The sequence below is a fragment of the Patagioenas fasciata genome, chromosome 3 (genome assembly GCF_037038585.1).
Source record: "Patagioenas fasciata isolate bPatFas1 chromosome 3, bPatFas1.hap1, whole genome shotgun sequence".
NCBI classification, from domain to species: domain Eukaryota; kingdom Metazoa; phylum Chordata; class Aves; order Columbiformes; family Columbidae; genus Patagioenas; species Patagioenas fasciata.
Window position 1 is genome coordinate 40,319,203 of NC_092522.1, and position 25,471 is coordinate 40,344,673.

The following is a 25,471-nucleotide window of genomic DNA, read 5'->3' on the forward strand; positions in this document are numbered from 1 at the left end:
GGTGCCATAAAATTAACTGTCATTATCTTCTGGGTTTCCATCACTGCCTGAAAAAAATGCAAACTGACACCAGTTTAATGCCCTGGAATAAAGCTAGCCAGTGAAAGTGTTCAGAGAATGATGTTTGCATGTTACAAAAACCACAATTTCTAAGCTGACTGTACACTTAGGGAATGAGGGGAGTCAACAGGTTTTGTGGCATAGGAAGGAAAACAGTACATTTCCACTGCAGTGTTACCAGCATGACAATTTGGTAAAAAACTTAGAAAAATCATATTTTTCTTATTAATTAGTCTATTTTTTTCTCATGAAAGTAGCTTTAACAGCTCCCTGGTATTAATATGCAAAAAGTCATATCCATCAATCAAATGAAAAACAAAATGCATAACCGCTATTCTTCCCATAAACAGAGACCACATAGCAGCCTGTAGGTCTATTCTAATAAGCAGGTAACCCTGTGAGGACATATGCAGGAGAACCGGAGATGCTGGTCAGCTGCTGAGTTGCCAGCCATGCAGTTCCCTCTCTGACAACGTGCCACTTTGAGGAAGCCTCATCTGTTGTTTAAGTTGTTGAAGTTCTCGTTAGTCATATTGGAGACAGCAGTACAAGCATTAAAAAGAGAAAGAAATTAGAAAGCCTAATGGGTGCCTGGGGTTTGCTGAGGTACCTGGGGCACAGCACTCCTTCCAGGAACACCATATTTTGTTGATTCCGCAATTAAGTGCCATGGGATTCTAATTCACTATTTACTCATTTTTCGTTTCCTTATTTTTTCACATTCAGACCCAATTTTGATGAAAAGATTGCCCTGGGATATGAACACTTCCTGGAGGTGAAAGTTGGATTAGCAACGTACTTTCCTAGGATCTCCTCCTTAACACCTGGCTCTTTCCCTGGGGAAGGGCTGGGCTGGCTGTGGCTTGAAATGTGCATATAGGTTTAATGGTAACAGCAGTCCCCAGCAAGAGCTTTGGCAAGGGGCTTAATCACCTTGATGTGATGGTGTTACTCTTAGCTCTTCTGTTTCTAGGTTAGGGAGTGAAATTCGTGAGCCGGCTTGAGATCCCAGCCCCTGCAATGACCAGGGAGAATTAAGGCGTCTCATGGCGTAGCGGTGAGATGTGTTTCCCAGGGGTCTGCAGCCTTCCCTGTTAAAATGCCCAAGATATCATGGATGTCTGCATCCTGTGAGGTTTTCCCATTCCGTGCTCTAACCCTGGCAATGAGCCCATTTACTGGAGAAACCGATATATCCACCACTAGGAAATGAAGAGACTTGTCTGCCCCTAAGTGCCACTGTTGCCCTTGGCTTGGGTGTACAAGTGTCACCCTGACTTATATATTTGTATTTCACCAGACACCACCAGTATTTTTGAATTTAAGGGATTTTTTTTAATGATTGGTGACTGTGGGCTGATCCCAAACAAGGTCTTCTACTGAAATCACCTTGTGTTTGGGTATTGTCCACGGCATTATTTACTGTTTCCTGAAGCACAAGGGAGGAACAATGCAAACATGCATCTGTGTGGAAGATGTTTGGCAATATAATGTTTTTCTAGGATAACTCCTTATTGTTGAATGTTTATTGCCAGGGCTATGTCCAAATTCCTTCCTCCTCCTCCTGCAAAAATATGAAACTTAACTACAGTACTTGTATCTCTTTATGTGAAATATTTAATGGAAGTATTATGAACATGTTATTAGGGGGGTTTTAAATTTTTATTTGTTTGATGTTGTGGGGTTTTTGTTTGGTTGGTTGCTTTTTACCCTCTTCATGAAAGAATAAATAACTTACTTTGTAACACAAGTAACTGTGTCCAGATTTCTGAGTACAGAGTAGTTAGTTAGGTGCCTGAATGACTTCTAGCGGATATGTTATTGAAAACTTGAGAACTCCACCCTGAGTTAGAGCAGCAACGTATTGGAAGCATCTGATATTTGTCACACTCAAGCATAATCCTGAAGTTTTGTCCTGCTGATATAATCCATCTTCAATTAATATAAGGACCAGATGAACTTCCTTGCTAACAAATATCCTTTATCTACATCCAAAAAACTTAGGCTTATTCGCAAGCATTCAGAACTAAGGAAACTTCAGGTGATCTGCCTCTGTAGATTTGAAGTACCTATGTGGCTTGTTCCATGATAGCACTGTGCAGTTCCACTGCAGCAGTAGGCTGCTTGCTAAGATCTCTGTGTCGTTCTCCAAACAGACACGGGTGTAGATACCAAGTTCATGTTCCAAGCTCTTCTAGACATTTCCTCTTTAGATACAAATGCTGGAAGAGCCTGGAGTCTGATGTCACTGCAGCCATGTGGCACGTCTGCTCTCGCTTGGTTTCTCTGTCTGTGCAGGGCAGCTCTACAGACAGTGCAAGCCATTCATCATAGGTATTGACAGCAATACAGAGATTTTTGGAGTAAATTCTGGGTACTGTGCTGCCTGTGAAACTACATTTTACATTCTGTCATGACCAAGGCTAGAGCTGGAGAGTGAAAAGGAATTTCCTAACTAGGATGCAAATCAAAGCTTTCTAGGGGCTTAAACCGTTTACATGATATACCACTTCAACTGGTGTAAACCCTTCCAGCAAGAAGGCAGAGGGGATTTACTGATCTTGGAAATAATTAAAATCATGCTGAAAGTTTCCTAACAGGTGCTAAATGTGACATAGTGTGTGGTCTCCCTGAACAGGCCTGGCTTTCCTGATAAATGGGAAAGTGCAACATCAGATGTTTCTATGCATGCACATGGATAAACAATGCTTTTATGGCATATTAAGAACAGTTTGGTTTATGGCTCTGTAGATGCATCTTAAAATCTTGTTCTATGATGACTTTAGCAGAGCTGTCCAGTTTCCAAGATGTTCTTCTAAAGCAGAATGAGGATTGTACCTGTTTTTTATTAACTATATTACAAGCTAAAAATAAACCAAGTTGCAGGCAGCTGACAGCAATGCAGACCCTCAATGTGTTTCATTAAAAATTATAATAATTCTCAGGAGCATGGAGGCAGAGATCAAGCTTGTTTTATCACCTGGAAGCCCTTTTGCTTGTCTGGGGGAGGAAAGTAACTTGACCGTCTTTGAAATTTACTGATATTCATCAAGATCACTGGACTTCAAATGGAGCTTTAGTTAATGTTGAACTTTAACCCCATGTTTTAGTTTGTTCCTGGACAAAATAAGTGGCTTCATCTTGCCTCGTGGGCTACTGGCAGAGAAGCTTTCTGGTAGAGTGTACAAAAGGATCCTGGGGTTGGATGTCAAAAACATGACAACTGCAAGTGCAGAGTTACAATGAGGGTGGTCTAATTTTTTAGGCCAGCGTAGGGATGCAGTGAATCTCTCTAATTTGTTATTTAATCGTGTCCAAGTGTGTTTTTGAAGAATGAACTCAAACTGATTTGGGAGTCACAAGTGTCAATAGAGAAATTCATAGGGCCTCTGTGGGAGTACAAGCCAATTACTGAGCACAGGTTGAGGACCAGTCCCTTGAAAGAAGCAGTGTGAAAAATCTAGCCTGGCTAGAGCTAGACAAATGAAAATAACTATTTGAGAAGAACAATGGGCCTTTTTTTGATCTTTACTATGTAAGTGTATGCTACTGCTGAAATCTGTTTCCCTGAGAACTGTATTTCATGGAAGACTATATTCAGTAATAGTGCTGTTATTTAGCAGTCAAAATAAAAAGCGCAATAAACCACGTGTATTTAAACTGGAAACATGTTGTACCTCCCAATAAATTTGAAGACAATTTCTGTGGCATAATTTGATAAACTTGTTTTAGTGAACATCTGTGAACAAATGTTTTTGTGCGTTGGATAGAAAATGGCCTCTAAAAAATCTGAAGTACAGTTTTGATACTTCTTTTGGATAACTCAACACAATGTTCTGGACACTGGGAAAGCAAGCCTTTTGTAAATCATTTTGACCAATAGCTGAGCAAGGATGAGAGATCCAAGAAAAAAACCAAAACCAAACAAATGAAAAATCAACCCACAAACCAAACTTGGAAGAAAAAGGTAGAGTTATAATTTCTAGTTAGTTTTGAAATGCTGTTCAGTGGTCTGAATTCCCCTGTCCAGGTTTGGGTTGACATAAATCGCAATTGGTTTCCCATCTTTAAAATTTAATTTTCAGTGTCTACTAAATTTAAAAATATGCAGTAAAATGTAATGGCCAGAGTAGGGACTTAGTTGTTTGCAAGTGTGTTGCTCTATAGCTTTTCCTCTCTTAAATCCTAACTACAAAGTTTGAAGACATGATGTGCATTTACCATTGTTGTCACAATATTTGGAAACATGCAAATAGATGACAGTACTTTTCAATAAATTTATTTTTAAAATACTGAGAGGAAAGCTTAGATTCTTTGCTTTATCACCACTGCAATAACCACCAACTTCTGTGCTAAAGCTCAGTGACAAACAGGGCACTGTTAATCACCCATGTCTTAAGTCGCATGGCTACTTCACTTCCTGCTATAGGTAAGGTTGCTGCATGTAGTGCCTAATTGTCAGTCAAAGTATCAAAGACACTGTAGTGCTATTTAGAACGTTAAAAGGATTAAAACCTTTCAAAGGTGGTGGTGGGGTTTCACCAAGGGGTCAAACTAGTGGTTCAGGAGCGGTACTTTGCCAGAGTTTTGGCTTGTGGAGCTTCCTGGCCCAACCCTGCTCCTGCAGACAAGCAAGCGCCTGGCTCCTGGAGTCAAGCGGAGAATTCCCCCCCTTCTCTGTCTGTGCTGGGCCAGGTCTTCAGGGAGAGCTGCAGTACATGCGGTTCCTGTTAGTTCAGAAAACAGAAACATCTGGGGGAGATGTGAATGACTTACTGGCTTGGTTAGGCAGCAGGAAAGCCTGTGACAGCTCGTTCTGGGCAGATAGATCCTCTCCATTACGTGCTGAAGCAGGGAGCAAATGCACACAAAATCCCATAAAATCCAGCTCAAAACAGCAGGAGATGGGCAGTGATGGCTGCCTTTCTTGTATGGCCTTTTCCTGTTCCTGCCTCCGGGGATGCTTCATAAGGGAAGGTGAGGGGAAGGCTTTTCTCATGCAGTGTGGGGCTGAGGAAAACCTCTTCCTAGGGACAGCAGTGTGTTTCCCAGGGTGATGCCCATGCATGTTTAACTTCAAGAGGAAAGTGAACCTGTGGTAAACGTATTATTTGCTGTCTATTTCCTGTAAAAAAATCCGTGGTGGGTAGTTATTATTATTGTGAAGGCAGAATGATTAGACCAGCTCCAGGAGGACCTGCTTGATCAGAGAGTTGGACCAGATGACATCCAGATGTCCCTTCCCACCTCAACTGATCTGTGATGCTTGACATCAGGTAGCTAAATCGAGTTAGGCTCTGGAAGGTGGCCTGGTTAAATCAGTGTGGCTTATTTCCCCACTCCCTAAGGAGATCTCTCCCACCAGTGTAAGAGTATTATTCTTTTTTTCTAATCTAACTGAACCACTGAAGATGTTCTGTAGCTTAACATGTCACTTTCTAAGTGGGGCAGACCTAAATATCTGTCTCTAGCATATGGTGAGTAGTAAGGGAGGGACATGGTGCATCAGTAACCTGAATGGTGGTATAGCAGGCTGTCTGTGCTCTCCAGTCAGTGGAGATAAAGGGGCAGATGGGATGAACTGCCCTCTGCAGGGTCTTGTGTTTGTCTTCATCAATTACAGCCTGTGGTCCCTAGGGTGCCCTGGGGAGATATTGGACCTGGGAATGGAGCAAGTTAGCATTAGTAGCTGCTTGCATTCCTTTTCCTCATTTTCATTCTCTTCCATGTGATGAAACATTTCTTTCTGTTTTCTCTGTCCTCTTATTTTAATGTTTCTTCTTCCCTGCTGGGTTCTCCTTCTCACCTGTTCCAGTTTTCCCTATACTTATTTTTCCATACATAAAGAATCTTCTTTGCTATTGAGCTTGAAGAACTACTGCTTTTATTAGCATATGATCAAACCTTGCTGGATTTCCCCAAAAGGCAGGAAGGTGCCTATTTAAAAAAGTAAAATACACATGACTGCAGTTCAGTGAAATAACTCACTAGAATACTTTTGCCAGCTAAATATTTGAAGAGAGGGAAGACAAATCCCTAGGGAGGAACTTGTTCATGATTACATGAAGACCTTGACTGTATGTGAATGTAAAGATGCAGGAAGCCCTGCTAACTGGAAGTTTGCTAGGGAAAACATTATGGTCTAATCAAGATCTGGTTTGGGGGCTACAAAGAGAGCTAAAGAGGTCCAGTTACTTCATCAATTGACTTTTCATAAACCCTAGAAGAAAGCGTCTGTTGTCTTGAGAGCAAAAGTTATCTTTAGTATCCAATCCTATGTATCTGTTCTGTTTTCACAATTTCAGCTATTCAGACAATTGATGGAGCATCTGTTTATTCCAAGAACTTCCCTAAGGGTTTCTGTTCTGCTGTACAGTTTTATGGTTTTATACCAAATGAAAACTACTGTCTGCACTTTACTCTGGGAACAGGCTAGAGCTATTTATCCAAACAGAAAAGTATTGTATTGGGGTAAGAAATAACTTGTGAAGATAAGAAAAGAGTCTTTCTGGCTTTCAGTAAGACAAAGATATTTGGAACAGTGTTGTATAGTGAATACATTATCAGCCACATGCTTTGAATTCTGGCTCTGCTGATGACTTGAAGGAAATTAGTACCTTATCCTTGAAATGGAGAGGACAATAATGTCGGTGTGCTGTAGATCTGTGTGCACAGATGCTAAATATCTTAGGCTTAATGCCAGCAAGAGTAGGATTTTTTTTGTACAAGGTTTCAGTTGGAATACAATGTTGCTGGAGGATCTACCTTGTAATTCTCTGGGGAACCTTCTTAATTTAAATATTTATCTAAACCAGATATATTTTTTTTCTCCGCTCCTTTATGGGAATTCATCCTTGTTTAATTTTATTAAATGCTTTCTGTGATGTTTCTTACCCAAGCCCAATGGCTGATCTGTGGGCACAAGGGCTTGTCACACACTTGGCAGCGTGTTAGGTACCCAAGAGAAGGAACGCTCATCCAGAGAAAACTGGTGGAAAACACTTCCCTTTTGTTCCTGTGCCACCTGGAAGGGTTACCCAGAAAGCTTCCCTGCAGGGCACGTTGTTCTGGAGTGTGGGTACAGCTCTTCCTCGCTTCTGCCAGAAACAGAAAGATGAACATAGTTGTGTCTTGGAACAAGTTGCAGCATGAGACTGTGCCCCAGCGGCTGTATACATGAACCAAGGGAAGGAAAAGGAGTTTCATTATAATGAAACAAAGGTTCATTTAAGAATCTTGTTTTTCATTGGAGTAATTATTGTGAAGTCTAAGTTTAATTTCTGGTGGTGCCGCTTTGGTTTTTATTTTTTTGGTTTGTTTTATGGTTTGTTTTGTTTGGGGTTTTTTGTTTTTTTTTTTTGTTTTTTTGGGTTTTTTTTGAGGGTGTTTGTTTGTTTGTTTGTTTTAAACATTTATTTACATTTCCTGAACCAGAAAACTTGAATAGCTTCATCATTTATTATTTTTCTCTATAGACTGGAAAAGTACAATTACAAATAAGATATACAGTAGATTTAAATTTTCAAACTGCAGCTTGAAAGTTTTTCACAGAATGGGAAGCATGCAGTATTGTTTCACACTGTTCTGCAGATAAGTGCAAACCATACTTGCTTTGTGAAGTCAAAATTTGACTGAAATCTCGCTTTCATACTGAGAACAAGAGCGCTTTATTTCATGAAGAAGGAGCAACATGTGTTTTTCTAGTATTGCTATGGCGACATCCAGTCACAAGTTGGTGAGGGAGGCAGTGACAGTGCAAATGCACCATCTCATGAGATGTGCATGAGTTGCTGTTAGATGTGACCTTGCCCAGTTTTGAAAATCATGGTTTTTCTACCAGCTGTTCCAGGGAAACAAATGGAAAATCAAAATACAGAATTAAAAACAAAAACAAAACCCCAAACCACCACCAATTTGCTGTGTTGGCCTTATTCTGTTTTCTTAATGATTGGTACTGGCTTACAGGAGGCGATCAGAAACTTTCCGTTCCCTGTTCAACTGCTATAAGTAGTATTTGTAGCAATCTCTGAGAATCTCTCCAAGAATGCCGCCTCCATGCCAACTTCTGGCTGCATCAGTACTGCATCTTTCAGCACTAAGGTAGCAGTTCTAGTATAAAAAAGTACCTGTCAACACTGAAGAAGGAGTCAAGACTTAAGCTGTAGACAGCTGGTAAAGCAGAAAAATACCTAGAAATTAACAGGCAGCAGGGAAAATGTGTCAGCATCTCTTGATTGTATGAAGTCGTTCTTGGGTTTCACCCAGGGAGGACACCTGCTCTGTATCTACGCTAGGTCCCACTCGGCAGCCCCAGCCACATATACACTGCCAGGGGTATCTTTGGACACTAACACGCACCCTTAGCTACTCCTAGGGGGTCTTTGTAAATCATCTTCACCTTGTGCTCCTTTTGACTTCACCAACTCAGCCTGTACTTAGAATCCTGCTCCCTTAGGGAGAAGCTCCAGCTGAAAATATGACAAATCAGGAGGGAACCATTGCTGATCAGTCTGCCCAGCCTTCTGTCCCACCTGGCTTCTGTTCCAGTTACTTGGGGCTAGGGAAAAAATGAAAGTATTTTCTAAGATGGATCTGAAATAAGCAGGCTTGTGTAGCAGACCAGGGGAAAGAAGACAAGGAGGGTGCGGGTGAGGGGAGGGGTTCTACTGCATCATTAAGAACTGTTTTATATATGCAATAATAGCCACCCTTCACCACAGGATTGCCTTGGTTTTGTGAGAGGTTGCACTGCAAGGGCACGTTAAGGCCCATTTGGCCCCGAGATTTCTTTCCTGGCACTCCTGACTATACACCAAGGCCAAAACAGCACAAATTGGTCCCCAGGGCAGCAGTGGGGATCCAGTCTCAGCACTAAATTGATGCCAGCACTAGATACAGAAAAGCAAAGGGAAAACCAGTTTGCGGGCTTCAAATAAGGGGAGATGGAAGTAAACTGAAATGTCAGAGGGAAGAACATAACATAAGAGACTGTGCAGGCTGAGGAGAGATTAACAGGTACTAGAAGAAACCAAAGGACATGAGAGAATTCAGATCGATTTTGAGATGAGCAGTCTGGAACGTTCTTAGCAAGGAGCATGAGGACATTAAACACAGATGGCAGGATCTGAATAAGCAGGCAGACCTGAGAAGCTGTTAAGGGCTAGATGGAGGAAAACCTTAAAATCCAGAAGTGAAGAGGGTGAAAAGTATGTGAGCAAAGAATATCTAAAATACTAATAATTTCCAAATCAGAAACAATAATTTTAGTTATCTTGATGTTAGAAAGCCATACATAAACTAAGCAAAGGCAGTGTAAGAATAATTTTATTTAGTATTTTGGTAACATGATACATCTCAAAATTACCATAAAATTTAGCTCGCTGAACAACTCCATACATTTTAAATGGATGCTACTAAATTTGAATAACTTCACAGATTATACAAGGTGTTATTTGACCAACAGCTATATAGTGTGTGACCCCTGACAGACATTAACAGTGTGAACTGAAGTTGCATTAGTAGCCAATGCATAGTTAAAGCTCTTGGAAGAGTACAAAATTGCAAAAGCCTTTTTTATTAAAATATGAATTGGTGATCCTTGCATTAGAATAACTATTCAATTGTAGGTTACGTCCTTTACATATTTTCTTTTAATAACAATACTTACTAAGGTACAAGGAATACTGTAATGCTAGCATTTGATCTAATGTAGATCTCCATATGAAAATGCTGAATATCTTATGAAGGTTTTCACAGGCATAGGCTAAGTTCTGGGACATCACAAACCTGTACAGAATTCAGAAAAACACCTGAGGTTATTCATTGTGTAAGTAACAGAAGGCTTTTTTAGCTTGGAAAACAGAAGACAGATGCCATATGAAGTCAGAGATTTTAAACAGGTATGTTACTACTGTGTGGAGTTACGGAGCAGTACTTTTAGGTTTGATTCAGGTTTTTTAAATCGGTAGTGAAGCTTCTACTTAAGAAGATGAGGATTGTGTCATTAACCCAGCAGAGGTCTGTCACTGCTGCCAACGTGACTAAGACTGACCCAGTGCAAATCTTTCCTCACTTAGATCTCAGCAGAACTACTATACTGTGCAGCATCGCACCATTATTTTTTTAGCTCTACTGATACCTTACTTAGTACCAGGCAGGACCCAGCAAGTCATGTGAGGTACTCTCATTTCTGATGGATTTCATATGTAATTGAAGGTGATCAGCAGCTTCAAAGAGATGCCCAACACTTTTCAAAATCAGGCACTTACATAGGGTTGTTTGCTCTTTAGAGAAATACATGCTGGTTTGTGTACAAGAACATTAGCCAGAGGTTGGAGGGCATGAATTTCATTTGTGTGTTATACTTTTAAATAATAGTTTTGGAGGGTGGGTCTTTTTAAATTTCATGTCCTTTGCCTCACAAAAATTTTCAAACTATTTTTTCTTCAGCTAATGGCTACATTAATCAGGACATTTAATGTTAGTTTTCCTTCTGAGACTTCATTCCAAGCAAATCATGCTAAAATTACCTATTGATTTTTGGATATTTGATTTAACTCTACCTAACAGAATGACTAGTGAGCAGGGTTGTATTTGCTATACACCTTACTCGAAGCTTGCAGCATGAAAGTTTCAATATAAAACCTCCAAATTTTCCCTTCTAAATACCTCATCCTATGTGGATTTTATTTGACTTACCCATGTGCCTAGGGACAGAGATGTTAACTCTTTACTAGAGAAATACAAAGTTTAGCTATAACTTTATAAAACTTTCTAACTCAAATATCTCCTTTGTTTGTGAATATGCTAAAGAACAGATTAGCATATTGTTTTCATCACCTTATCATTTGGTGACATGAAATCTGATCTTTCAAAACTTAATGAAAAGTTACAATATTAGGACATTCTATTAATTCTCATACAAAAGATGAATTTTATTTTCAAGTCTATTTTCTTTTAGTCATTTATGTAAACACTTTGAAATGTTAAAGGCAAGACTCGTCATTTTATGAAAAATTATTTGAATGTTTATTATAAAGGCATTAATGAACATCCCAGCAGTCACAACACAGGAGCTGCCCATGGCAGTTTCCAGTGGAGTGAATTCAGAGGCAGGCTGCTGTGTTCTGAGCACCCATTCTTTCTTTCTTCTTCTGTTGCTTTTTTCTTTCTTAAATAATAAATTTCACTTTGGGATGTGGAGTCACTGAAGATGAACTTAGAGTTAAGGCATAGAACATGGAGACATGGAGAAGATTGTACAAACAGTTCCTGGAGATGCTCCAACCAGTCAGTAGATAAAAGGCACTTTACAATGGCAACTTCTGTGAACAAGCTAGAAAAGAAAAGGCTTACTTTCAAATTGCATATGTTTTATCATTTAATATATTAAATTGTTTCCCTGGCTCTCCTTCTAGAATGAAAAAGAGGACTGAATTATACCTTGTGCAGTTTTCCTTCCTGCTCTTGTAACTTGTAACATAGTCTAATTTCCAAAAAGATCAATAGAAAAAAAAACTATAACTCATTTAAGTCTAAAAAGAGAGAGGGATTATCTTTAGATGCAAGGTTTGTTGCCTAGGTATTTGCTGACAGCTGATTTTCGTTGGCTGCTTTCTCTGCTTGCAGTCTTTGGACAGCCTGATCGAGCAAATCCATAGTATCTCTAAGCGTAACATTCAAGGTAAATGGCTTAGGTTTAATGGTCAACCCATAGATAAAGTCCATTTTAGGGTCCTCGTTTGGATTAGCAGTAAAATTGCACTGATGCACCAGTATGGAGGTAAAGAGAAACAGCTGCATCTTGGACAACTCCTCTCCTATACACCGACGCTTTCCCACTGAGAAAATCATCACGCTACTGGTAAGATCTTTATTGATGAAGCCATTCTCATCCAGGAATCTTGTTGGATCAAAATCCTCTGGGTTGGACCATTTTGCTGGATCATGATTTACTGACCACTGATTAACAAAAATCACTGTGTCCTTGGGAATGAGGTAGCCCATGATGAAGGTGTTGGTTGTGGTGGCATGGGGAATAGTAACAGGCACAAAGCTGCTGAAACGCATGGATTCATACAAGAAAGCCATGATGTAGGGCAAGTGAGGCTGATCTTCAGCACATGGCAGACGGTCTCTTCCAACAATCCTGTCCACTTCTTCCTGCATTTTAGCCTGCACATTCGGATACCTGTCATTTAAAGTAAGACGTGTATGTACATAACACTTCCAATTAAAAATAATCCTTGATGTAAACATTTTTCACAGAACCTCACCCTTCCCCTAAATAATGCAGTTTGAGCAAAGTTTAAGTATGTTGCAAGAACGTGCAGAACTTGGTGGAAAACAATGGCGTTATTTTAGATTTGCTCAGTTTTTACTGTAATATCACATGTAATTGATTCTCAACATCACAAAATGAAATTAACTGAAAATAGCTTAATATTACTTATCTCTTCTAAATATTGGGCTTTCCATGGCAATGAGAATTTGGTTTTCCAGCTCTGCATGTGACTTCTAAAAGTTAGCATGGAGTTTACTATCACTAGACATATTATATACGTATGAAAGTCTGCAGGTTCTTAAACTGAAAAAGTCCCTGCTAGTAATTGTCAGAATAACTTTATAAACACTCCACTCTTGATGTGTGTATCCTTTTTCTAATTAATATAAAAAAATATTTTCTTTATAAAGGAGTTTAAGACAACTGTCTTGAAGTCTGGATCATTTGGAAGACTACATAGTAACCAAACATCAAAATATTAATAATTTTTACTTATGTGCTTTTAGACAGGCAAAAGAAAACGTTCCTCCAATGAGCCTTTATTTGCCTCTTTAAGTATTCAAGTTTGGTTTCTGTGTCCTTTCCTTTTCTTCCTGCAGCAGGTCTGCCTGTTGAATGCTGGGCAAATGGGGAGAAACTCAACAGGTTATGTGACCACTGGGCATCATACCCTCAGCTCAAAGTGTTAAGTATTTGCCAGTTTGTCAAGCAGCATCTGAGTAGATGTGTTTTCATAAGCCTATGAATTACGCAGATGATGAAAGAAAAAGCCAGGACAGGCAAGAAAATCAGTGTTATGCCGCCTTCTATTAAACCACCTTCCCAAGCTGAGATTTTTCCCCCTCAGAGACCTGGTGCCAGGGCAAAGGGTGCGCAGAGGGGTGCGCTTGCCCCCGCGGCTGCCCAGGTGGTGTTCCCCAAGTCACGCCACGGCGATAAGGGTACACACTGCTGGCAAATTAACATAATAGCGGGTTTGTAAACCGGTGCACGAACTCTTTATCTTGCTTAAGCAGTTGTTATCCTGTTCCTATGATCTCCTTGATCTTGACCTGGTAAAATCTGTTACTTTCAGGTTTTATTCGGTTGCCTTTTTGCCAGCTTCTCGTTATGCACCATTGCCCGACCGCCACATTATTTTTTTTTCCTTTCTTATCTTTTTTTCTGGCAGGCTTCCCAAAGCTTCCGTGTTAGTTAATCGGAAGCCCCTGCGGTACCCCGGCACCAGGAGGGCGGGCCGGTCCCTCAGACCCTCGCCGGCAGCGTCGCTCCCTCGGCTTTCCCCGCACCGAGCGGTTTCGGCGCTCCTTTGAGCCGGCTTTCACCGCCGAGGGGCTCTTCCCAGCGGCGATTGTGTCCGGGCAGCGCCACTTCAACGGGGATCCCCCAAGGCTGGCGCTGTCACCGCGACACCCCGGTCTGACCCCCGTGTCCCTCCCCAGGGCAGGTGGGGCACCCCCGCCTCCCGCCTCCGCCCCGCCGGCAACTACCTGATGAGGAAGATGAGGAGCCAGTGCAGGGCGGTAGAGAGGGTGTCCTGGCTGGCGCCGAAGATGTCGGTGACAGTGGCGGGCACATGCTCGACCTGCAGCCGCGGCTGCTCCCGCTGCAGGCGGATGAAGGCGTCCATCAAGTCGCGGGGGGCGGCCCCCGGGCGCAGGCTGCGCTGGTGCTGCAGGAACTTGCCGCGCACAAAGCCGTAGAAGTCGCGGTTGAGGTCGCGGAACGCGCGGTAGGCGGCACGCACGGGGCTGGGGAAGCGCTGCAGCCAGGGCAGCGCGTCCACCAGGCTGCCGGCGCCCACCGCTCGCCCGAACTGCTCGTTGCGCCCCACGAGGCGCAGGAACTCGCCGTCGCCGTGGCTGTAGCGGCGGCCGAAGCACAGCGCGCTCATCACGTTGGCCACGGCCACCACCAGGACGCGCGAAGGGTCGAGGAAGGCGCCGCCGGCGCTGCCCCGCACCAGCAGCGCCACCAGCGCCCGCGCCTCGCCCAGCAGGTGCCGCTCCAGCAGGCGGCGGGTGGCGGGGCTGCCGGTGGAGAAGGCGCGCACCGTGGCCTGCGCCGCCCGGCGGTGCAGCTTCCAGAGCTCCGAGTAGCCACCGAAGGCCAGGCTGAGCCCGCCCGACACCAGCTGGAAGGACGGGAAGGGCGGCCGGCCGGCGAAGGCGGCCCCCTGGCGGATGAGGGCCTGGCGGATGGCGCGCTCCCCGTTCAGCACCACCACGGGCCAGCGTCCCAGGCGGATCTGGAAAACGGCGCCGTAGGTGTTGGCCAGGCGGGCAAAGGAGAGGTGCGGGGCGCTGCCCAGCTGCGCCGCGTTGCCGATCAAGGGCCAGGGGAAAGGACCTGGCGGCGCCCGGCGCTGGCCCTGCCGCCGGCGCTGCTGCAGGAGGAGCTTGCCCAGGTGGATGGCGGTGAGCAGGCAGAGGAGGAGCAGCAGGGAGCTTTGCAAGGGAGGGATGCTGCGCAGGGCTTCCCCGAGCCTCTCGAGGGCCATGCTGCAAGCGAAAGAAGAAAGTAGGCGGGATGCGACCCTCAGGAAGGGTTGGGAAGCTCGCCGTCGCCCGCAGGCAGGGAGAAGCTGGTTCCCGGGTAGCCGAGGGGACGGGGCGCCGCTGGCTTGGCGGAGGGGAGCACCGACAGCCTTCTGGCGCTCAGAATCGGGATGCGTCCTTGTTATGAGCTTCTCGTGTGACTGAAGCCCGCCCGGATCCTGTGCGAAAAACAAGGAATAATGGATAATTAAGTGGTAGGCGCTCAATAAGGGATCAAAATCCTATTTTACTTTGGGGCCGCTGCTCTCTCCCTCTCTGTAGGGAAAGTTTGCAGCGGGAGACCCAGAAGGTAATGTGTGAGGCAGAAAGGGTGTCAGGAGGATGCTCTCTCCTGACGAGCCTTCCGCAGATGCAGGCAGCTGCCGTGCGGTGAAGACAGGTTCATCCCGGCGCTGCACATCCTTCCTGATGAAAGAGCCCCTGCGAGAAACGGGCTCCCCGCGAGGACGTAGGAGCTTCCCGCTGCTCCAGAGAGGAAATCCCCGCACATGACCACGCAGCCCCTTCTGTCCCGAGCCTTTCCCCCCTCCCCGCACCTTCGTGCCCGTGGCGGCAGCGCATGCTGGCGGCCGGCGGCCCCGGAGATGGGCTGCGGAGGATGCCTAAGGTCCCTGCGCGGCAGAGCTGACTGGCCCCGCTTCCCATTCCCGCGGCCGGGACCACTCGCTCCTATCGTTTGCTCCAGCCTTTCTGAGGCAGCGAGGGGTAGGAGGAGTGAAATAAACGGCCACCTTGGGCGCCTGTAGCAGAACTGACCTGTTGCACACTTCGTCCATCTGAGACCTCGGGAAGGATGGAGAGGAGCCGGGCAGCCGGCGGCAGCTCTAACGGGCAGCCCAGAGAGGCGAGCGGCGAGAGCGGCGTTCAGATCCCAGCCTCTGGGAAACTCATTAGGAGTCCCCGTTCCTGTCACCCGGAGCTTGGCAGGTCATGTGCAGGCAAATGCCAATTGCACCCGATCCCAGTGCAGAGTTATTATCACCTTCCCAGCGCTTTAACCCTTCGGAGCTCGCCCCGCTGGCAACCACCTGCCTGGTGCAACCCCGCGGACCGGAGGCGAGTGGGCTGCAGCCGCACCCTCCCTCCCACCCGTCTGCTGGGCTACGGGGACGGGGCCACCCCAACCGGCTGCGGGTAGTGAAGGCGAGCGGCTCAGAGCGCGGGGGGCAGGCGGCCCGCTGTCCCCAGGCTGAGCCGGAGCAGCTCTGGCCGGGCGCCTGGCGTTGGTACTCGGGGCTTTCAATCCGCCGGTATCCGCCGGCGTGCCGCAGATAGACCCGCTGACAAATCCCCGCTCCCTGGCCCTTCCCCTGGCTTGAGGGGTCGCAGATCTTTGCCAGCCACCCTTGGGCCCTCACCAAGTGGAGTGGCTGAGCCGCGGATGCTTTTATGGCCGAGGACAAGTTTTGACGGAGGAGGTGCTGGGAGGGGAGCGGGGTGGCGGGCGGGCTCGCAGCCCTCTCTGTTGGGAGGCAAAGTCTCGCCTGCATCTTGGGGGCTGAGGAAGCCGGAGAGCTCCCCCTCCTCCGCCTGTCGCCTCCCCGTTGCGTGCGGAGCTTGCATTGCGTGAGCCGGGGCTGGAAAGCCTCCAGCCATCTCCTCCCCGGGCCCCTACCCCTCCTCGCAATACCTGACACCGGCTCGGGGGGAAGGAGACAGGGAAGCGCTGGGCAACTCGCACCCGGGGCGGCCCCGCTGCCCTCCAGCCTCGCCCCCACCCAGCGCTCCCTTCTCTCCTGCTCACGGCGATTTTTTACTCTGAAATCTGGCACCTCTGCTCCCCTCCCCGCCCCCAGGAGAGCTGGCGAGGAGCGTGTGGATGTGGAGGGCCAGGCTCCACAACCCCAGCTTTCCGGCGCCCCAGGGGAAATCGGGACTCCAAAACCCACAGGCATCAAGGAAACCGTTCCCCAAGAAATCGGAATGCTCCTGCTTTGTTGTCGTTTTTGCTGTACAAAGCAAAATTTAAAAACACAATGTTTATTTCAGATTCTCCACAGTCACGTCATGGGAAGAAAAGGTGGTGTTTTGGTAGCATTTAGGGATTAGACAAAATTAGCTGCTGGGAGCCAGCCCAGCTCAGGGTGTGAACCCGGGCCTGGCGAGGCTGCTACTACTTCTTTCTTTGCTAAGTGTAATCATGGCTGCTGTCATTGTCCTGGGCTCCTCCAGTCCGCAGTACTACCTCTTGCTCAGCCTAGCATCAGCCATATCTCTCTGCATGCCTCAAGAGCGCACTGTAGTTCTTCCTGTCATTGCCAAGTGAAAGAGATGTCAAAACTACTTTTTCCAAGCAGTGCCAGAAAAAGTGAGCTCCCCTCTTCCCAGCCTCATGTCTGGAGTGAACTGGAAGAATCCTACAGTCCAGCCATCACATGGACCAGCTTCAAAGAGGAGCAGATAGCTCCATCCCTATGGCAGGGCAAGCTTGGAGAGAGACTAGGCAGTTTGATCTCTCCATCACCACCACAAGGTTGAAATCAAATTTCACGTGCTGTAACCACTCAGCTGTGGTGAAGTGGCCTGTCCCACCCTGAGGGCCACCCTCCCCTACTTAATTGGTCACATGTCAAAGAGACACAGACTTCTGCCTGCAGTGAGTGTTCTGGGCTAAGAACAAGCTTGGATCAGTTACCTGTGCTCTGGATTACAGTGGTGGGCATTTGCCATTACCAGCAGGTAAATTTGCCTTTTTGCTGGTGATCATGGCAATCAGTTGCTTAAAACACAAGTGTCATACCTCTTGTTAGTAAGTTCCTAAATCCTTTCTTTGCTTTAGCACTTAAACTAGTTGTAGGGCAGTCAAAGCAAGAGATTGCCATTTACTCCAAAGCAAGTCGAACACATTCCATTCCAGCTCCCATGTAAATCTGAATTTGTAAAGAAACAGTGTCCTCAAGGTGGCCAGACTGTAATTTCAATTGGTAAGGGGAAGAACAGCTCAGCATGGGACTGCCATAGGTGACAGGCTCTGCTGTTTCTAACCTCTGCAAGTGGCCCTGCACCCACCTCACTGTTTCACATCCATTTGGTGAATCCATGTGGGTCCAGTGCACTGCATGCTTTGCATCCTATTGACATTTTTCCTCAACATCAAACTGCAAGTGGGATTGCTTGCTGGCTGCTGGCAGGCAGTACGGAGGAAGGAGCATGTTTCCACTACCCTGAGCTGCAGATTCACAGTTATCATAGAATCATAGAATGTTAGGGATTGGAAGGGACCTCAAATGATCATCTAATCCAATCCCCTTGCCAGAGCAGGAACACCTAGATGATGTCATGCAGGAAGGCATCTAGGCGGGTTTTGAATGTCTCCAGAGAAGGAGACTCCACAACCTCAAGGCATGAGCCACATTTTAAGGTCCCAGCAGCATGGGTGGCCCAGGTGAGAAAGTTGTGGAAGGAGCAATGTAGGTTCAGTGCCACGCCCTCCTTGGCATGCCTTTTGCAGCTCCAGTGTCCCTGGAGCTGTAGGCTTTGTAGCTCTTGGAATCTTAACACAAACCAGAACCCTAATGGCAGCTTGGTCCTTGGACTGAGGTCCCGAGCAGAATGGGTGCTTCAGAGGAGACTCCATGAAGGAAAGAGGTGATAGAAAGTTGCACGAGTAAACATCATCACCTACATGAGCACTTGATAATCTTCTCTAGTGATTCATAAACATCTAGTGTCCAGTTTTAACCACACTATTTAAAAGGTACAACCTCCATACCAATACAGCCCTGGAGGCAACCACAGCTAATTTCGGTACACGTTAACTGTAGATGTTTCCTTTATCTTAGATAGGGTGATATTATCATCAGGTAGACCTTAGTCTTCTCTCTTTTATAAAGAAAAGGAAACCTTTGTGTATCTCAGATACCTTTGTATCTTGGTGCCCAGTGCAGTGGGCAGTGAGAAGATCATATTCCTTACTACTGCACTGACGACACCCTCTGAGTGAAACAAAAGCCTGGACACTCTTTCAACAACTACTATGTCACACTGCCTTTTTTTTTTTTTTTTTTAATAGATTACAGTTTTCCAAGTTGTTATTTACACCTGGATTTAATTTCCTGAACAAGACTGCCATGCAAAACTAGCTTTCCTCTTAACCAAAAGTCCTGGTATTACAAAAGTGTGATCTGGACTAATGCTCTTGTATCCAGCAGGAAATATAGAATGTTCTTTTACTCTCAGACATAAGCCCTTTTCTGCTGCAATACTCCCATGAAGATCTCCTTCCGCATTGTAAGCATTTAATCATCAATAACTTGCCACACTATGCTTATTCTGACATCCATTGCTTCCCACTGCCTTCGAAACCCATGCGTCTTCATGTCTGGTATCCTTTTATAGTCCTGGGATTTTCTATTACACACACAGTTATCTTGTGTTTTACCAAGGATACACACTACATCCATGGGAAGAAAACCAGGCATTATGGCTGGGTGGGTGCCTCATGGGAGAATATCCATTGCTCAGTTTAAATGTAGCCTTAAGGTCCTAAACGTAGCTCTTAACCTTAGGTCAGTTACACTGTTTTTTTACTTTTATTTTCATGATCTTCATCTAAGATGTATCATTCATACATTGGGAGGAGAGGTACTGCAGAATGCAGTACATCCCAGATGTATGCTATACAGGGTAAGAGTTAGCTTTTGTTGCTCAAGTTAAGTTACACCTATAAAAAAGATGAAATGTCAGCAATAAGACCGTCTTCTCATTGTTTTTCTTTACCAGGGCACCTGCTACCTAAAGTTCCAATGAAGAGCCATTAAAGCTGCCTTCAGTTATCCTCCACGTTTCTGGAGAGTTTCAACTTCTGACAGGTTTTAAGAGCTCCATGTTTTCACTCAGGTATTTTGTTAGCTTGTTTTAGATCTGAGTGAGTGCAGGTAACCACGCGGCACCCTGCAGCACAGCTGAACCCTTTGGCCTGTACCTGGGATCTGACAAACCCTCAGTCTGCAGCTTCAGCTCCTGCACAGCACTGCACTGGGCTCCAAGTACCTTGCACCAGAAATGGCAGAGAGCATCTTCTTCACCAATGGGTTTAAGTCCAGTTACCTCCATCAGCTTCCCTGCAAATCACATTGGGCTAAAAGCCTTGAGCATATCTCTGGTTCCATGGTAATCGGAAGGTAAACTACAGAAAGTCTCAGAACAGGTTCAACAAAAAAAAAAAAAAAAGAAGACATGGCCAGACCAGTGTACTTTTAAAAATCCCACCTGAAAAGATTAGCAGTGTTACCTCCCTACACTGCCCTTGCTGTACTGCTGTGCTGACTCTACTGATCTAGAATCCCCACGGATTGTGATATTTTGATCTAGGAAGCCAATGAGATAGTGTTCTACTTAAAACTTGGTTTAATTTTTAAAGGTTTGTTTTAAATGCACCTTGTAAATGATTTCAAATTTGACCTTTAATTGGAACTAATGATCAGTGCTAGTATTTACATGAGCCACATACAGGACAGTTCATAAATCTGCGGTTTGAGTTTTGTTCTGTTTGATTTTTGTTTGGTTGGTTTCGTTGTTTTTTTTTGTGTGTTTTAAAATTTTTATTACTATTATTATTATTTTTGTTTGCTCACTGGGAGTTATACATAAACCACACAACACCATAGACTATTAACTCACATCTTTTTTTCTTATGGTTCCAAAGCCAAAGTGTTTGATTTTTTTTTAAATCTTCTCTGAATTAATTCAAAATTTATTGAATAAGTGTGATAAAAGAAACAGGTTATGATATTTAATTAGTGAATGGATGTATGCTCTTATTCCTACCAATATTTATAAACACTTGTGGATGCTTAAAATTATGATGCATTTAAGATTTGTGGAGAATTCAGAAAGCCAGGGGCTATTTTTAATTTTGAGAGCCAGCTATCCCAACTTCATTCATAAGTATTTGTATTCTAGCTGTGCCAGTTAGCTCAGAAACCCCTGTATCATCATGCTGGGGACTGTACAAAGCCCTGGAAAGAGCTTGCATCCACCAGGGGGTCAAAGCAGAGACAGAGCGTGCCAACCCTTCTGGTCCCCACCACAGGCCAGGGGAAGCGGAGCTCACCTCTCTTGTGGCTTTTTGTGCCATGTCACATCCACAGAGCCACCACACAGAAAGGGAACAGTCAAGCACAGGAAACAAAGCACTCACATAGCCCTTATATCAGGCTGTGAAATGCATGTCCCCACTTCTGAGATGTCACCAGGAATTTCACCTGGCCCTTCCTGAGTGACTGCCTGGTGTCATGTCCTGCCCTGCACCACAGGCATGACAGAAGCCCGGAGCTTTCCCAGTTCTCAGCATTGTGAGTTATCTGGAGTGCTTCTCACAATTTCTTTAATGACAAGAAAATGAGGGTGACGGGGTTCAGTCACCTTGTAGGTACACAAGTTTACTATGGACCAGTATTCAAAGACATTTTCAGCCTTTGCTTAAGTAACAACAGTATAAAAGCTCAATGCTGGAGCCATTTAAAGTTTGAATGCCAGCTGCATTTTTATTGGCAGTCTGTGACTTCAAAGGGCTTTTCCTCCACTAATGCCCAGACAGGTAGGCTGCCCTGAAATGTCTCTGCCATGCTGACTTATGGATTTGGATTTTTGAACTGATTTTATCTGCAGGCTTATGCCTGAAAATAAACATTAAACGTATTGGGACCAAAATGAATTTCAGCATCTTACAGTCCAGTTACAGCACCAACACTTTCTCAGGCAGGGGATGGTTCACCTGAAAACATATAGCAAAGATGTTCTTTGTAGTCAAGTAAACCTTCATTACTTATACTTTAATCCTGAGACTTTAAGACAAGAACTTCAGAAAAGCAGATACGCTGATGCTGTGCCATGTTTTCATTGGTAAGAATAGGAAACAACGAGGAAATTCAGTTGGATGCTTAATGTATTTTTCAGTTTCAACAACCTGGTCTTTACTACATCATTTTATAAGAGTATCTAAAGCCCTCATCCCAGATCAGGACGCTGTTTGACTAGTTGCTGCTCTGACATAATGAGGGCGAGCTTGCAGTTTAAGGGGCAGAATTTCGTGCAGTGTAATGTCTCAGATACCATCTGCCCATATGGGTACATCTGCAGTACTGTGAAGAAACTTTTGGTGCTAACACCATATAACAACATTTGCCTTATTCTATGAGAATGGAGGGATTCTTTGATTGAGACTCAGAGGGCAATTTTCCATCTGGTTCCATGACTAGCATGAGCGCTGCTCATTGTGTCATCTCTAAACCCTCTTCCACTGCATGGTATAATCAATGCTCCAGAACAAGGCTGCATACGTGATTGAGTCTACAAAGTTTGATCTTGAGTTACTATTGACTGTAGGGAGCTTTGCTGAAAAAAAGTTGTATAACAAAACATTGTTAGTGCAGGCAAAGTTACTATAAAGACAAAAGTAATATGTATTTCTAAATGACAACTTAAAAATGCAGTAAGTTCATCTTATGTGGTAATCAACACAGGCTTGTCTCACAAATGGTAGTAGCATGGTATTAGGTTTTGATGTTAACTAAAATAGTGGAATTCAGTGCAGTTACCTGAAATAACTGAGTCATTCAACTGAATATCAGACACAAGAACCAAGACAGAGCAAATTTAAACATTGTTGTGCTTCTGTGTCTTCGCTTTTGATACACAGTGATGACTCTAAAGATGAACTCTTCAAACCAACTTCAAGACACACCTACTATGCTTGACTTTTAGCAGTATAGCAGATATCTCAGGGATTCCTCCTCAGCTGCTCAAGATGTTCAAGACTTCTGTGTTCAAGATGATGGACAGTTCTCTTGTCTTCAACAATACTCCTAGACACCAATATTTCTTCCTGACCACACCAAGAACCTTGCCAAGAAATGTCTGTTCAAAAAGAGGGAAGATCAGGACTCCTTGTCTCTGGGCAAGGAGGGATTTTTTTTTTTTTCCCAGCAGGCACGTGCCAAAGTAATAACACAAAAGCTAATTTTCAAGTGGGAAAGGGAAGAGGAAAAGTGGGCTCTAGCACATTTGGGGCAAATTTCTTTTTACTGTCTGCTTGTCATTGTATGAGTTTTATGCTGGAAACAGAAACAAACACACTGTCAAAATACTGCAGGCATCTGTTACTTAAACAGATCTCTCTGACAGGTGAAATAACAGAATCAAAGAGGGAAAACAGCAATGCGTATTTATTGACGTAGAAGTGTAAAAACATCTTAAGCAGGTCAATAAGAACGTACTTTTGAGATAATTTCACACAGAGAACAAATCCACCGACCTGGTGAAGCCATGTTGATAGTCAATAAGGCAGCAAAGGCAGGTCTGAGGGCAGTCTACAGTACCTGCCTGCGCTTTGGAGCAGGGAAGCCTTTGAAGTTGCAGATGGCCAACAGTTGCAGCTGGCATGCAAGGTCTGTACATCTCTGGCAGAGTTTTTGTATTAGTAGTGTTTAAGCTGAAGTTGACCAACCTGAGAATATTCAGTTAGCTTTAACACATATATCATTAACAATCTGGTTGGAAGCCCCTTTGATACCTACAATCTAGACAGAATGTTTATTGGGCAACTGGTGCTTTCAAGGGAGGTGCAACTGGCCATTCTTCCCACCTCCATGCTTACCATTGTTTTCAAAACTGTCCAATTTTGGTTTTACTGTGTATACATTTGATTCAACTATGGTTTGCTTCAAACTTGCAAAATATCCTTTACAACTCTCTGATTAAAATAACATGGGAAATTTTATCACTTTTTTTTCCTCCCTTTTTTGCTAAAAGCACTTTTATACAATATACGATATATTTTAAGTACATTTGTATTTTGGATCAGATTTTACCACATAATTTATCAGATACACAATCCTCTCAAGGTGACTCACTACAATCCCTATCCCTATTTTGATAGATTTCTTCAGGCATACACACTTTGAAAGGAAAGAAAGAGATATTTCTTTAACATCCCATTGGCAGAGTGGCCTCCCTGTGAAAATGGAACTGACCCAGCAAAATAGCATCTGCTACTCCAACTTCCATCTTAAAACGTACAGATTCCAGGGTTTCCAACTGATCTGACAGAACACTCCTTGTTCAGAAAATAAACATGTCAAATGACTTCTTGATTTAAAGTGATGGATCGTGGTACTTTCTCTACTGCAGGGGTGCTATTCTCATAAAACATATGCAACCTTTATTACTCCAGTATAGTTTAAAGCAATTTCCTCAGCAGTCACCATATATCTTTAATGTTACAAATCTGAAAAGGAATAGAAGGAGGAGTGGGAAATAGAGGTGGCTTAAATCCTCTGCTTATTCTGGTGGGAGGAATAAAGGCTAAACACTACATCATGTTTGGCTTTTGCAGTTTAATTTTAAAAGAAGAAAGCGACACCCTTTTTGAAAATAAAAAAACCACGTGCAAATAGTTGAAGTTCAAGTTCTTTCATGAGCTATGTGACATTTATTTCTAGAATCACTGTGATGCTTAAAAAGTTCAACACAAAGTTGCTGCAGTGGTGAATTAGGGTAATGATAGATCTTTCACACAATGAGATTTGAATTGTCTAATAAACTGGGCGCAAAATCATGTTGTTTTTAATAATACTCATCACAACAATATAAAGAACTAGATGTTTTATATGTGATCAAGAAAAGGAGGATGGTGAGTTGGAAATGGTCTGAAAGGGGCACAAAGAGCACTGAGTAACAATGTATATAACTAAGCAAGGTACTAAGTCTTGGTCTATTAGGCAGAAGAACATCCAGGAGGAATAGTGAGGGCTTCCTTTCCACCATTTATACCAAAAGCTGTACTGGGATATGCTTACCATTATCATGTCTTCATTTCTTAAAAAAGATGGCAAAGAATAGGACATGGCTATGAAAAAACATTCCAAGAATGTCTTTATACCTACAGTTTTAAAAGAAAACGAAGATGAGAAATGGCTCAAAATTAAAGTACTGAGAATGTCACATGCACGCCAGAACCAAAGCCTGACGGAGCTCTAGTGAGCTAGACTGTGCGTAGAGGTCAAGAGAGAACTCAGGCGCAGCCTCCAAGTACTTGCAAGGACAGTAGTTCTATGAAAGTAAAGGGCTATTTAATCCACCAGACATAGGCATACCAAGATTTTTTATGTGGCATGGGAGTTTAAGTGAAGTTGTATGATGACCTGTCTTACACATTTCAGGCAATCACAGTGACTATCTCTTCTGTTGCCAGAAAACAGCTGTTTGCAACCTCCTCACAAAAAGCAAGAGCAGCACTTCTACTAAGAAGAAAACAAATATGACTGAAAGATCAGTTCTCATAGCCCTCACTCACAGCAAAATGGTAGACATGTTCAGGGAAGAGTCACACCAGGGGTAAAAATGAGTCAGAAAGTTCAGAAAGTTATTTTCTTACAACAACCTGCTTTAGCTGGAGACATCAAGGTACCCCTGGCATATGGTCATTTGCAGTTTGCAATTCCTTTCGTGTACTGACATGACAAGTAGCAATGAAAAGGATATCATTTTACCTTATTTCCTTGCAATTTCAATGCTGAATAAAAGTGCTAATGTCACTTCCCTCCAGGTTGTCCTCTGGGCCAGAAGA

The 25,471-nt window shown here is 43.9% G+C and overlaps 1 protein-coding gene across 2 annotated transcripts; it reads right to left on the reverse strand.

Moving 5' to 3' along the window:
- Positions 1-9,366: 9,366 nt before the first annotated feature.
- CYP1B1 (cytochrome P450 family 1 subfamily B member 1) lies at positions 9,367-16,432 on the reverse strand. Of its 2 annotated transcripts, none has more exons than XM_065834819.2 (3): positions 15,658-16,432; positions 13,834-15,059; positions 9,367-12,250 (listed from the first exon to the last, which is right to left on the reverse strand). In XM_065834819.2, exons 2-3 carry the CDS (start codon positions 14,841-14,843, stop codon positions 11,638-11,640), a joined length of 1,623 nt encoding a protein of 540 aa, XP_065690891.1. In that variant the 5' UTR covers positions 14,844-15,059; positions 15,658-16,432; the 3' UTR covers positions 9,367-11,637. The 2 variants fall into 2 exon arrangements, with proteins under 2 accessions (XP_065690891.1, XP_065690892.1); XM_065834820.2 differs by lacking the exon at positions 15,658-16,432 and adding an exon at positions 15,438-15,599.
- Between the last annotated feature and the right edge of the window lie 9,039 nt (positions 16,433-25,471).